Below are 13,987 nucleotides of genomic sequence, written 5' to 3'. Positions count from 1 at the left end.
TTTACTTAGAGTATATGGCTTATTTTTTTTTGATAGCTACTTTGGTCTGGGTCAAATCTGGGATAGTTGCTAAGGTTCTAATTTTTTTAGAAATATATTCCATGTGTTTGTCATGCGTGTCTATAAAATTTCATTATCACTTTCTTTCTAAATCAAAGAGAAATTAAGGAGAGATTGGTTCACATTATTTATTCTTATCAGACTGGATCATTATCTACAGAGGCTTAATTTGATGGATAGTGGATACACATGTGTATGTTTGAAGCAAATCCTGGAGATCACTCTCAGGGAAAATTCCCACTGACATCAACATGAGTTTTGCCTGAGTAGAAATTTCATGTTTTGGCTTTTTGTTTTCAGAAAGGGAATTACAGTTTTTTACTCGGAGCACTCATTTGGCCTCGCAGTACCTTGGCTCACATGGTTTTCAATAAGTGTCTGGCAGCTGTACTGGCAAACTTCCAGCATCCTGGGATTCAGATCTATCCCTACATGGACATTTAGCCTTTGTGAAACCATCACAACTATTTCTAGCTTGTCGTCCTTAGTGTAAGAACACTTCCCATTTTCAGACAAAGAATTGATTCTGAATCACGTTCTTTTTACAGCTGAGTGGAATTGTCCCTTCACATCCATGGATGCATGGGTCAAACATCCCTGAGTCTGGCCTGTAAAAAAATATTTTGTGCAAAATGCTCATAAAAAGAATATATACAAAATGCATTCCAGGGAGCTCTGTGGTCTGTTCAGTCAAGGGTAAGATGACTTGGCAGATTCAACAAAGACAGATCAACAACTATTCCAATCCAGATGTAGGTGTATGAAAGGCAGTTAAAAGGACACTGGAATGTCTTATTAGGAAAACTAAACATAAGTTGGCCAAATTTGAACAGAATGTGCTCTCAGAGCAAAACAGTCAATAGCAAAAAAAAAAGAGAGTTAATGAATAATGTTTTGCTTGGCATTTATTTTCTGAATTTCACCTTGTTTGCATTCAAATCAATTTTCAAAAGTTGCTCTGACCTCTGGAGGCTGCCCCTGGTATCTTAGAATGCTTTTCTTAGCAGAGAGTAAGAGAAGAAAAGGAAGAAAACTGATTCAGATTGTCAGTAGCACAGTCCATTTAGATCCCCTCAGTTTCTTACTGCTTCATTTATTTCCTTTCCCTACTTTGATCAAACTATCTCCTCTTATGTAGCTATCCACTCCAGATGGCTTCATCCTTTCTCCATTTAAGTCTAAAGATGTTAGCCACATCCAACCTCTTTATTTAAGGAAGCATGGTAGCAAATTATGCAAATCAACACAAGGCAGTGAAAACTTAAAAAGCATCAGGACACAGGTGTTCACTGCAGCATCTTTAAATGCTTATTGTATCTTTGCCTATCCTTTCCCCATCTTTCTTACCACCATTTTTGCTGATAATCAGTTTTATTAATGTTAGGGTTTACCAATGCCTCACTATTTCTTGGAGCCACATGTTGTCCAGGGCAGGGACACCAAGATGATCAGAGGGATGGAGAACCTCTCTTACAAGGCAAGACTGAGCGAATTGGGATTGTTCAGCCTGAAGAAGGGAAGGTTTTTGGGTGACCTCATTATGTCCTTCCAGTGCCTGAAGGGAGCCACAGGAAAGATGGAGAGAGACTCTTGACAAGGGCCTGGAGTGACAGGACAAGGGGCAATGGCTTCACACTGACAGAGGGCAGGGTTAGATTGGATATTGGGGAGGAATTGTTCCCTGTGAGGGTGGGGAGGCCCTGGCACAGGTTGTTCAGAGAAGCTGTGGCTGCCCCATCCCTGGAAGTGTCCAAGGCCAGACTGGATGGAACTCTGAGCAACCTGATGTGGATACCCAGAAGAGAAGGGTCTACTGTGTATGTTTCAAACACTGATATTGGGATAGCCATGGAGCCAACTAAGGGCTGTTGATAATCACAGATAAGGATTGTTGGTACCAGCATGCCAGGAGGAAGAACAAAATGTGACTGGTGAAGGGGGACATGAGGAGGTAGAGCAGCACTCTTCTGAGGCAAACATCTTGATCACAGATGCACAACAAAAATCAGGAATCAGGCTGAGAAGTGGACATGGACTGTAGGGGGGATGAAGGCCATCCAAGACCGCTGAAAGCCCCTGGACCATTTCCAGGAACGTCTGAAAGGATGGAGGGTTCATGATAACCTATTTGCATGGAAAGCAAGAAATTTATCTTCAGCGGGAGAAACCCACCCCTAAAAGGGTACCCCCAGCAAGCCCCCTTTGGGATCCCCCTTTGGGATTCTGGACAGTCCATCATTCCATCAGGGAACAACACTGGAATCAGGGCTGCTGGTCTCTTTCTCTTATTCATCTCCTTTTCTGTTTTCCCTTTCATTTAATTCCTTTAACTAAAGCTCACTGCCATGTTCTTTTATAGTTAGGGTTAGGGACTACATACAAATTTCCACACCAAGTGCAATTTGTAATTGAATCTTTCTGATTGTTTTCAAGACCCTGTGACTTTTGTCATTCCTTATGACCAAATAGATTTATACATCGCAGTGGAAGGTGTGGCTGTCCATGGCAGGGGGATTGGAACGAGATCTAGGGACCCTTCCAACCCAGACTATTCTAAGATTCAGTGTTTCTAATGATACTTTATCACGTACCTTTTGAATGCATTAAGAAAATCTCATTATCAGAATAAAAAATATTTTGGAGATCTCACTGTGTTTATATTCTCACATGCAACAGAGAATGGTGAGGGTTGGGTCTGCTGTGGTGAAAATGTTACAGATAACGAACATGTTCATGATACATGAACACGTACAGGTAATGAAAATGTTCAGAAAATGAACATCACCTGTATCTCTCAAGGAATTCTGGTGAAGTTCCGTGTAGACCCTATTCTATTGCCCATGAGGATTTATTAATTTAAAATGGTTTTTGTTCTCTTCATGACTAGCAGATTAATTAAAAAATGTTAATAACCCTTTTCTTGCATGAAGCTGATATACAAGGATTCTAATTGTAGTAAAGAGGGATGGTATCACCAGTGCTGTAGGAATAGCCTTTTTTTGTGGGAGATGTCAATCCAAATCCCAGCTCTGAATGAATTCAGAACTTGGTGGGAATGAGGAGATGCATGATACGTGTCTCTTTTATGAGCTGCTCACTTGAAAAGCCTTGTAAATTTTTGTCACCTTGCTTAATTTGTGCTCTAATTTGGGAAAGAAAAATTCGTTTTGCAAGGGCACATTGAAAGGTTATTGAGGTGTGTCTAGTTGAATCATCTTAATGGCCGTGATTGTGAATAAGTGACCAAAAATTTTGGGGATTTTCTCTTAATTATAATCATGTGTGTTTCTTTATTTTTGTCTTTTTCAGGAGCATCCCAGGCCAGAGTACGAAACCAAACTGCTGCAGAAAAAGCTAAAAAATAAAAACACCACAACAGAAAATTCAAATGAGGTGAGATGCAGCTTACTCTTTTCATTTATATGGGATTTGTGTTTTGTTGTATTGTGATCATATTTTTGTCTCTCTCAGATGTTTCAAAAGGCACATTTTGATACTCTTAATTAGCCTTTTGAGTTGGTAGGTGGTGGTGTGGTGAAATGCCGGCCTGCAGTACCATTGCAGGGCTTTGAGGTCATGTCTTTCAAAGTAAAGCAATTTGCATAGAAATGGGGTTGACAGGTGGTTCAGGGTCTAATCTGTAGAGTAGTGCCTGATTCCCAAGATAATCACCACAGAATTCTTACAGCAATCCCTCAGAATGTCAGTACTTGCTGCACAATGGAGAAAGCAGCTTTTATTATGGTGATTTTATTTGCAAAGGTAACCTTGGTGTCTTTAGTCCTGTTGCAGTTACACAGTTGGGAAGTTTTAATGACATTTCCAGGACAAATGGAAAAATAGTTGGTAGATAATTTTCAGACTAAAGTGGGTTCAGGATTTTTATGGCTATTTCAAACTTTGTTGAACAAAACCTTTTTTAATCAATCTCCTGTTGTAAATTGTAGACTGAGGTCTATTTTCTAAACATTCAGAAATTCTGTAGTCTTGGTCCATTAGGCTTGGTTAACCACTTCTCATTCCCTGCATTCCACGTGTGCCAGCAAAGTCAAAACATTCCAATACCATGTTCAGCTTCTAGTTTAGGAAAAAAAAAAACAACAGTTTAGTTTGCTTACAGGTTAAGAATCAGTATCCAAAGTGAAGAATTTTCAAGTTTTCAGGTTTGGTCCAACAAATTTAGCTTGCAGAAGAACTTCATTATCCCTTTCTTCTGCTGCCCACCATTGTAAAGTGTTTCCAGGGAATCTTCCATTTCAGTGAGCCTGCCTGTCACTTGTTGTGCCCAACCAAACTCCACAGAAGATCGTGGAGATTCTCAATTATTTTAGTGGGCTTTTGATCTTGCCCAATAAGCAGAGACTCACAAAGCACAGTGGAGTCTTACACATTACACAGCTCTCTTGGCCTTCCAAGTGAGGAATCAAAGAGTGTGAAAGTCTAATAAAATAGTTGCTGGTTACCTTTTTTTTTGGCTTAAAGTAAATGGGAGCTGGAAACAAGTCAGCCATTGATGCTGTAAAATATGATTATCTTGCTTATCTGAGGTACAGAAATAATTATAAATTAGGCATTTAAGATAAAACACAAACAGAAAAAACCCAAACAAAAACCCCCCAAAACACCAACCAAAGGAGAATACCCCACATCAACTACCAGGAAACAACCCAAGAATATATGTTAAATGAATAGGTGGGAAACAATGAGCAATGTAAAGATCCAGCACTACAAAACCAGGAAAAGCTCCTTTCAGACATCAAGAATGAAAAAAACTAACATGGGATATTTTTTGTCAAATTGCTTTCTGTGCCAATGTGAAGGAGAAAAATACTGAATTTCAGAACTAGTGTTTTCCAAATCATCGAAATATATTCCAAGGAGATAGGCAGTTTTCCATTAGTGAACATTCTGCTTACTAATTCTGTCCAGCAAACAACAAATTAGTCCGGGTTTGAAAGATGTATTGCTCAGACCTTTGTGCATCAGTGTCTTATGAAATTATGAGTGCAATAGATGGTGATGTGAGAACTGCAGAAGAGGAAAAAAACTAAACATAACAGTTCAATTAACTATCCTAACTGTGGAAATGCACCATTACATTTTGCTTTGGAAAACCCTGAAAAGTTAGACAATAAAAGTGATGAGTATTTAAGACTGCAATAATTCTTCAGCCTTATTTTAGAGGTTTCAGCCTTTTCTTTTTGCAAGATCATTAGCTCAGGAGATTTTGGGTGGCAGGTTAATATTTAGGCACAGGTTTCTGTGAGGTCTCTGGGTCAGTATTTCTGTCTTGTTGGGTGGAAGCCAGGGTACAGAACTTTGTCATATTACCATGGCAGATCTAGTGGCTGGACAGGCATCAAAGTAGAGATGTCTCTGTAGTTAAAGATTCAATTCTTCTAATTTCCTGGTTTTGTGTGAATACACAGATGTCTGTGAGGTCTCTATCTCTTCATGTCTTGGTTGACAGTTTAATGCCATGGAATAAGTCTCTGTGAAGTTTTCTCCTGAATATTTTTAGCTAACTAGTGTAAATTAAATGCATATCTTTTTTGGTGTGGCTGGTCAACAACTGTAGTGTGCTGTGTTAATATCAAAGGACTGGCTCTGGCACCGCCGCCTAAAACTTCTCATTACTTATCTGACATGAAGTCAGAAGTCTCCAGTTCAGCAGCTGTGGCTTGTTGGAATAGAAATGATGCCAAGGGGTGGCTATTGTGAGAATACTGGTCTAGAGCTTACTTAAAGGCATATATTTCTATAAAATTTCTGGCTTGTTTCCAGTATGTTAATTCCTCTGTTCCAGTGAGGAAGTGACTGGTTTTATGGCAAAAGGCAGCTTTTATGTGCACTGTGTACAGTGCTGCTTTTTTTTTTCCTTGCCTTACTCCAACAAGGAGTTCCTGTGAAGATAATTGGGTTATTTTTGCAATGAAAGGACAGGCGTATGGTTAGGGGCTGCTTTTGTGATTGCAGAAGAAAGGTGACACCACTTACATCCTCTCTTAAATGATAACTTGGGAATACACGTTCAGAGGAAACCAGCACAGTTTTCCCTCTCTGCTGTTCAAGTCATTAACTTTAATGAGTGTGGAAGATGCCCAGCACCTGTCAGGGCCAGTAAACATATGAGTCACTCTACCCAGGCAGCAAATTCCAAATCAGCCTGATGAGCCTGGCAAGGCAAAGTATGACACATCTAATGTATTACTTGCCCAGTGGGGTTTGTGTTCTAGAATACAGCTCATAAAAAATGCCACTGGGTGTTTCTGCTGCTGGAATAAGCAAAGAACAAAATTTCACCCTCCACCACCCTGTTCAGGTTGTTTGAATAAATATTTTATTGGTTATTTGGAGAGTGAGAAAGAAACTGTGAAGGCTCAGAGCATTTTACAAAAGATTGGTGTGAAATAATAGCAATAACACCCTAAGGTTCTATTATTTCAGGAGAGAATTAATTTACAGCTAAAGGAGTTTCAACATTTGTGTGAAATGCCTGAGCTTAAGTAGCAAATAGATAAACAGTTCTTATGAATTAAGACATTGATTTCAGAAAATGACAAGTTCTAAAGGACTGATTTGGGAAATCCGGAATGATCTGTCTTATAGTCAGTACTACTATTTAATTCTTTGTGGTCACATGCTATTTACAAGGACATGTAATGACAGGGTAAGGGGGAATGACTTCAAACTGACAGAGAGGTGATTTAGACTAAATATTAGGATGAAATTGTTCCCTCTGAGGGTGGTGAGGCCCTGGCACAGGGTGCCCAGAGAAGCTGTGGCTGCCCCATCCCTGGAAGTGTTCCAAGGCCAGGCTGGATGAGGCTCTGAGCAACCTGGGATAGTGGAAGGTGTCCCTGCCCATGGCAGAGGATCGGAACCACCTGATTTTTAAGGTCACTTCTAATCCAAACCTTTCTATGATTCTCTGATATAAAGGCTTGCAATGTATAGTTCCTTTATTTTCCTTTATTCATGTACATGAAAAGGCATTTTTGTCCTTGGACCAGAGATGATTTTTGTCCTTGCGCCAGAGATGAAGGATTACACACACGTTTATGAATGCATGTGTCTGATAATACATTCATGCAAACATGGCAGATGAAAGCTTTGTAATGAAGCAATTAATAGTTTTTTTGGTTTTTTTTCTTAAATGAGCTATGAGACAGAAGATGTGGGTAGAAATATTAAATGAATAGGGTTAAGTTACTGTATGTGCAGAATGTTAACTGAAAACGTGGTGGATATTTGCAATTTTCTGATAAGTTCTTCTGCTCTCTCTGCAGTAGTGGCATCCTCAATGGAATTACACAGAGGTCAGGAAATGAAAATTGGTCTTGTGCCTGAAAACATACAGATGGGGCTAGATGCTGCTCTCACTGGAGCTGATGGAAAGCCTTCCAGTAATTTTTGTGAGAGATGGATCAGGCCCTGACTTCTTTTCATTAAATGTCCAGCTGATCTGGCAAACGTGATTCAACATCTTATATATATGTGTGTGTGTGTGTGTGTGTGTGTTCTTATCTTTCCTATTTGGCAGGAAAGTGAATAACTCGTTCTACATATTTCTCAAGGAAAATTTTCTGTATAGAAAAAAGAGGGCTTGTCTCTTGGCTTGTGTCCTGACTTGGAGCAAACCCTAGGAGTAATAGAATCTGGCAGTCTGTCTTTCCTTTAATTCATTTTAAATATGGTATTAGCAGAATCAATTATTTAAATTGTTAATTCAGCTGGTAATTGAAACAAAAATATTTCTTTCTGAATCATTGTTTCAGTTAACAACTGAAGCAAGCTGGTTTGAAGAGGAGGATCTCTAGTGTAAAGGATGATACACATAAATATGAAGTAGAAATTTACATTGCTAATACTTTATATATATCTCTTTTTAAAATTTCAGCATTGTGAAACATTAAAAAAAATAATTCTTGTTAGCAGTTAATTCCCTACCAGTCTTTCATAAGTAAATCTTCTACAAGGAGTAAAAACCCTTTCAGATACTGGAGCCCATCTCTTCATTAAGCAAGTCCTTGATAAGATTAACTAAAGAAAAAAAAATCTTATTAGTTTATATATTAGCTGAAACTCTGTAAAAGAAACCAAGATAATTGGTCATTAATACCAATATAAACAATCAGATTTATAAAAGAAACGATTTTTTCCCTTTTCAACTTATTTCTTGCATCATTAACTTTTGAAAACAAAAAATGACTGAATGAAAATAAAAAAATGGCTGAAGACGAATGAGGCCACTTATGATTATAATCTTACACAGAGATTTCATCCTCTTTTTTGTACCTATATTTGCTACAATTCTGGTTCTTTTAATGTTTATTTGAGTTCTAGGTTATGGAGGTTTCATACCAGAGTAGTCATAAGCAGAATTTATGTCTTCAAAGGAGTGTTGACAGTCTTTCAGATGGGGAGGATCTTTAATTTTAGAGTACCTATGTTTCAAATCTTCTCACTGTTGCTGTCTCGGAATTTGGTTATCTTTGTACAGAGTAATATAAGAAATGGAGCTAAAAATGTCCCACTTGCTCCCCGTTCCTCTGAAAATCTACAGTGGGATTTCTTCTTTTGTATCAGAGAGATGAATCCAAGATATGGCCACAGTGCTGTGCCCCTGTGTCTGCAATTATATTCCATCCAGACTTTAGTAGGAAATAGCTCTTCCTACTCTCTCAATATGAAGTAATAAAATGCTTAAAAGTGTACTATAGTAGAATATTCCAAGTTGGGAAGGCTTTCAGGATTTTATGTAGTCCAAATAACCACTCCTATCGAAAAGTGTGATCTCAAACCGTGTTACTCAGGATATTACCCAGTCAGGTGATGGAAATCTCCAAGGATGGAAATGGTAACATCTTTCTGGACATGCCCTGACTGTCCTCATTGTGCAAAAGCTTCTCATTATATCCAGCCTGAACCTCTCTACTCTCAGTTTAAGCCCATTGTCTCTTGTACTTCCAGCATTAACCACTGTGAAGAGCCTGGCTCTGTCTTTTGATGAGCTCCTTAACTGTGCTGAGCAAGCCTTGTTCCTCAGTTTCTCTTTCTTGGACACATTCTCTGCCTCTGACTTTGATAAATGGTGCCATTGGTGTTTCCTACTGGAAGGCCCAAAACAATATTTTAGGTACAGGCAAAGGAGTGCTGAAAAGCTGAGGTAATCACTTCCCTGGACCCACTCACTGACACAACCCAGGTGCTGTTGGACCTCGATGCCAGGGCACACTCCTGGCTCTTGTTTACTGCAGACACCCATGGGTCTTTTGTAATGAGACAATTAATAGTGTATTTTGTTTTTCTTAAATTAACTATGACACAGAAGATTTGGATAGAAATATTTAATGAATAAGGTTAAGTTGACTGCATGTGCAGAATGTTAACTGAAGGTGTGGTGGATGTTTGCAATTTTGGACCTTGCTGTTATTTATATTTGCTCTTGGACCTTGCTGCCAGGGCACACTCCTGGCTCTTGTTTTCTGTAGACATCCAAGGGTTCTTTTCAGTAGAGTTACTTCTCCTTCAAGGAGTTTTCTGTTTCAAAGGCATTTGCTCTTGGTAAAGTTCAGGAAGTTAGTAGAGACCTGTTCCTTCAGTCAGTCTAGTGCTCTCTGGGTGCCAGCTGCATGCTTAAGAAAAACTGACCATCTCTTGAGCCCACCCCAGCCTGATGTTGTGGTGCAGGAGCAAGTGTTCCATCCCCTCCTCCTGGTCCCTTCTGTAAGACAGGGTGGTTCTAGGATACTCCAGCTGTTACAGGTTTGCAGGCACACTTATGGACTAACACCCTCTGAGCAAACCAGGGAATTCACCTTTTGCTGAAGTCAAGGCAAATGGCATGGACAAGTCTCCTCTTGCCCACATGTCCAGTCATTTTCCTCACAGAAGGCAGCCAGGTTGGTGCAGGAAATGATTCACCTTTGGTAAATCCAGAATGACTCTTCACAAATACCAACTTCTCCTTATGTGCTTAGAATGGGTTTCTTCATCTTTCAAGAGACCAAAGTGAAACGTAATTATGATTCCTTAATTATTCTTTTGTCCTTTCTGTGAGGATGGATACAAGATTGCTCTTGCTCCTGTAGTCAAGGCCCTTCCCTGATCTTGGTGTCCTTACAGAGATGACAGAGATCAGCTTGCAATAACATCAGCCTGTTCATCTATTTTCCATTCTTTTCTTCAAAGCTATAAGTAAATGAAATCACTACTTGTCTTTTCCAAAGGATATTTTTATTTTTATTTTTATTTTTATTTTTATTTTTATTTTTATTTTTATTTTTATTTTTATTTTTATTTTTATTTTTATTTTTATTTTTATTTTTATTTTTATTTTTATTTTTTTTATTTTTATTTTTATTTTTATTTTTATTTTTTTGCCTAGAAAGGAAAAAGGTATTACATTGGAATACTGGATTTTTTTTATTCAACTCTTGGAGGCTGAGAAGTGCAAATGAGAGCAAGGATTTTAGGAAAATGGTGTCCTATGCTTGTAAGAGTCTTTCTGCTAAAAAAAAAAATTAAAACCAAAAATAGTGGTCTCTGTTGTAAGACTGTTTTGAACCTAGAAACAAGAGAAGGCAGGGCTGCTGTTTCCTGCTCTTATTTGTGTTACTTATTAAGATTTTGGCTGAAGGAAGCATTCTCTCTAGGGCGGTGCTATAGCTTGTGTTGTTTACTTGTGGAACCCTGACCCAAGCATATGATTAAAGTTCAGCACAAGCTTCAGCGTCCTGGATACAATTAAATGCTTTTTCTGAGTCGAGGTCTAAGCTTCTTATTGACAGCATTTAAGATGATGCAGGTCTCTTTCCTATTAAACAGGGTGGAAAGGCTAATTTTTGTAAATTGTATTCATCAGTACTTGAAATTAAGGGGAGTTCTGCCTGAGTAAGAAATTAAATCCTTAAGTCTGTGCTTAGTGACTTACATTCTACCCTGTCAAAGACTCTAATAACAGGTTGAAGGGCAACAGCAAATTTTCAGGCTGAAAAATAAATCTCCAAAAGTTTGCTGTGTTTTGATTTAATGTACTAGAAAAACTAGTAAGAAAAATCCTGGAGTATTCTTCCTTTCCTGTGAGCTGGTGACAAACTCCTGTATCATGGAGTATATTTTTTACCTTCTGTTGAGCACATTTATAAGATAAATTTTATTCTATTTGTCTGCTACAGAAGCCCAGATTTGGGACAAAATTTACAGAAACTGGCTGTGGAAACAGCAGTCAGTTAAGTTAGTTGCCAAGAATTTTTTATTTGATGCATACTGAAATCCTGTCTGCAATTTTAAAGAAATAAACTGCATTTACATTCAGTACTTTTGGGCCTCCATCCCACAAAGATTGAAATTCCACAAACTCCAAACTTAAAGAGCTAAGGAACTCAGTTTGAACTGCTCAGTTTTTGCAGCTATTACCATGTTTGACTGAAAAAAGACTCGCCTGCTGATCTGCTGAATTTTGTGATTCACTTGATTTAGGGATATGATGGCATTGTTTTTAGAAGCCCCTTCACATGCTGGTATTTCATGTAGTAAATAACTTGACACCAAGGGATCAGAGGGATGGAGCAGCTCTGCTGGGAGCAAAGGCTGAGGGAATTGGGATTGTGCAGCCTGGAGAGGAGAAGGCTTTGGGGTGCCCTCATTGTGGCCTTGCAGTGCCTGAAGAGAGTCCACAGGAAAGATGGAGAGAGACTCTTGACAAGGGCCTGGAGTGACAGGACAAGGGGCAATGGCTTCACACTGACAGAGGGCAGGGTTAGATTGGATATTGGGGAGGAATTGTTCCCTGTGAGGGTGCTGAGGCCCTGGCACAGGTTTCCCAGAGAAGCTATGGCTGCCCCATCCCTGGAAGTGTCCAAGGCCAGGCTGGATGGGGCTCTGAGCAGCCTGGGATAGTAGAAGGTGTCCCTGCCCATGGCAGGAGCTGAATTGGAATGAGCTGAGATTTAGGGTCCCGTCCAACTCAAACCATCCTGTAATTCTGATTGTAATTTGCCCAGATATTTTGTGGAGTCTCCATTCTAGAGAATAAGTAAAGCCTGACTGGACAGAAACCTGAGAAACCTGCTCTATGTGACCCTGCTCTAAACATGATATTGGGCTAAGATGATCTCCAGAGGTCCCTTCCAACTCCAGTTGTGCAATTTTGTGAAATGCAGGAAAGAAATTATTCAAGCAAGTGCAGACAAATTGGTTTGACCACAATAGGCATATTTTGAAAGAAAATATAATTTGAGCCTTACTTAGAAGTACTTGAGCACTGGGACAAAATGTAACTTGGATTTACTAAAGGCAAATTACTAACCATGCCATCTAAACTTGTGTGTTTGATTAATGATATAATGGATTCCCTACAGAAGGGAAATGCAATGTACTTCAGTAAACCAGCATTGTATTCCACAGGGGGAATATAAGGTATTTAATAAGTTATTAATTATTATTTTCACTGTGACTGACAGAAAAGTGTGTGTAAGAATTTTCATTTCAAAGAAAAAGAGAAAAATCTGATTTTCAAGTAGCTGATTTGCAATGCTACTAGAGTGCCTTCTGTGCACCACTGTTCGGTGGCCATCCTTCTCAGATGTCCTTGATGTCATAATTTTCCATCATTCATTTTTTCCAAATTTTTTAAAAAGGTCTTACACCGTTGTGAATATATTCCTTGAAGGAATATAATGTATAGAGTGTGGGAAACTTTGCAGGTGATCTGTTCATTTTGTGTGGGTCTAAAGCTTTAGAATGTAGATAAGTTCTGTTCTTGACAAATTTTTGTTTCTCAACTATATTGCTAAATATAACAAAATATAACAAAATGTATTTGTTTCTTGGCTATTGTTCCCCCAGGTTTGTTCAGTTGTGGAAACAAATGCATCATGGCTGGGTTCTGCCACTTTGTTCATTTTTAATTTAGAAGGCTGCCATATTAAAAAAGCAAAATTTCCACCTACTTTCATTTATTCCAATATATATTTATATTTCATATATTCCAATATATAATTAGTCCCTTTTCCCTCTAAGCGTTAAACCAGAGAATAATCCAGGTATTAAAGACAATTTTTGCTGGTTAATTTCTCCTTAGGGAAAGGAAAATCTAGAGCAGGTTCAGAGAGAAAAAAACTGAATCAGAAAAAATGAAGTCAAGCAATAATTTAACCAGCTTTTTAACAGTGCGAAGAAGAGAGAAAGAAAGATAGAAAGAAAGAACAAGAAGTGAATTTCTTTCAGAATGGCTAAGATTGTACAACAAAGTGTACATCTAAAGCATAATTTAAAAATTATGTTGGATTTTTTGTTTTTCTCAAGTGTATTTTCCTTGGTTTGTACTGCATGATAAGAGATTGTCTAAAGGAGTTGACATGGAAGCTGGAGCATTGCCAGCCTGATAAATGCTGAGTTAGAAGCAGAGTCCAAATCTAAGGACAGGAAAACCTATCTTGAGTGAATAAAAACAATTACAAGCTTTTGAGAAAAGGATTAATTATGAACAATTTAGAGAACTTAGGGAACATAAGGCCACAAGCAATGCAGACTGAACTGTTCAAAACCACAGCTGCGTAAATAGTGAAGAGTGAAGAAAATATGCTGTGGCTTCCCCCATCCCTGACAGTGTTCCAGGCCAGGTTGGATGGAGCTCTGAGCAACCTGGGCTAGTGGAAGGTGTTCCTACCCATGGCAGGAGGCTGGAATGAGATGGTCTTCAAGGTCCCTCCCAACCCAAAATATTCCATGATTCTAGGTTACTGGTATCACTCTCTTGACTCTGTTGTATCTGAGTTTTGGGGTACTCATTGCAGGAAAACAAAAGTAGTGGGATGTGGTGTTTGAATGCATTTGATCTGCACCTTTGACTGTATTGCCTGCCGTGTTAGTCAAACGGATGGGATGAGTCACTTCCATTTGGGCAAATATTTTGGTTTAT

At 38.7% G+C, this 13,987-nt stretch overlaps 1 protein-coding gene across 1 annotated transcript in view; it reads left to right on the top strand.

Annotated features, from left to right (window-relative positions):
• LOC116995366 (anoctamin-2-like) overlaps positions 1-13,987 on the top strand; it is a 147,936-nt gene that overhangs the window by 72,931 nt on the left and 61,018 nt on the right. The window contains exon 14 of the mRNA XM_033058045.1: positions 3,370-3,453. Coding sequence (XP_032913936.1) covers positions 3,370-3,453 — 84 coding nt within the window. The remainder of the gene's footprint in view (positions 1-3,369; positions 3,454-13,987) is intronic.

This window comes from Catharus ustulatus, chromosome 4, assembly GCF_009819885.2.
Source record: "Catharus ustulatus isolate bCatUst1 chromosome 4, bCatUst1.pri.v2, whole genome shotgun sequence".
Taxonomy (NCBI): domain Eukaryota; kingdom Metazoa; phylum Chordata; class Aves; order Passeriformes; family Turdidae; genus Catharus; species Catharus ustulatus.
Note: the sequence above shows the minus strand (reverse complement) of the source record. Positions and strands in the feature narration are given on the sequence as shown.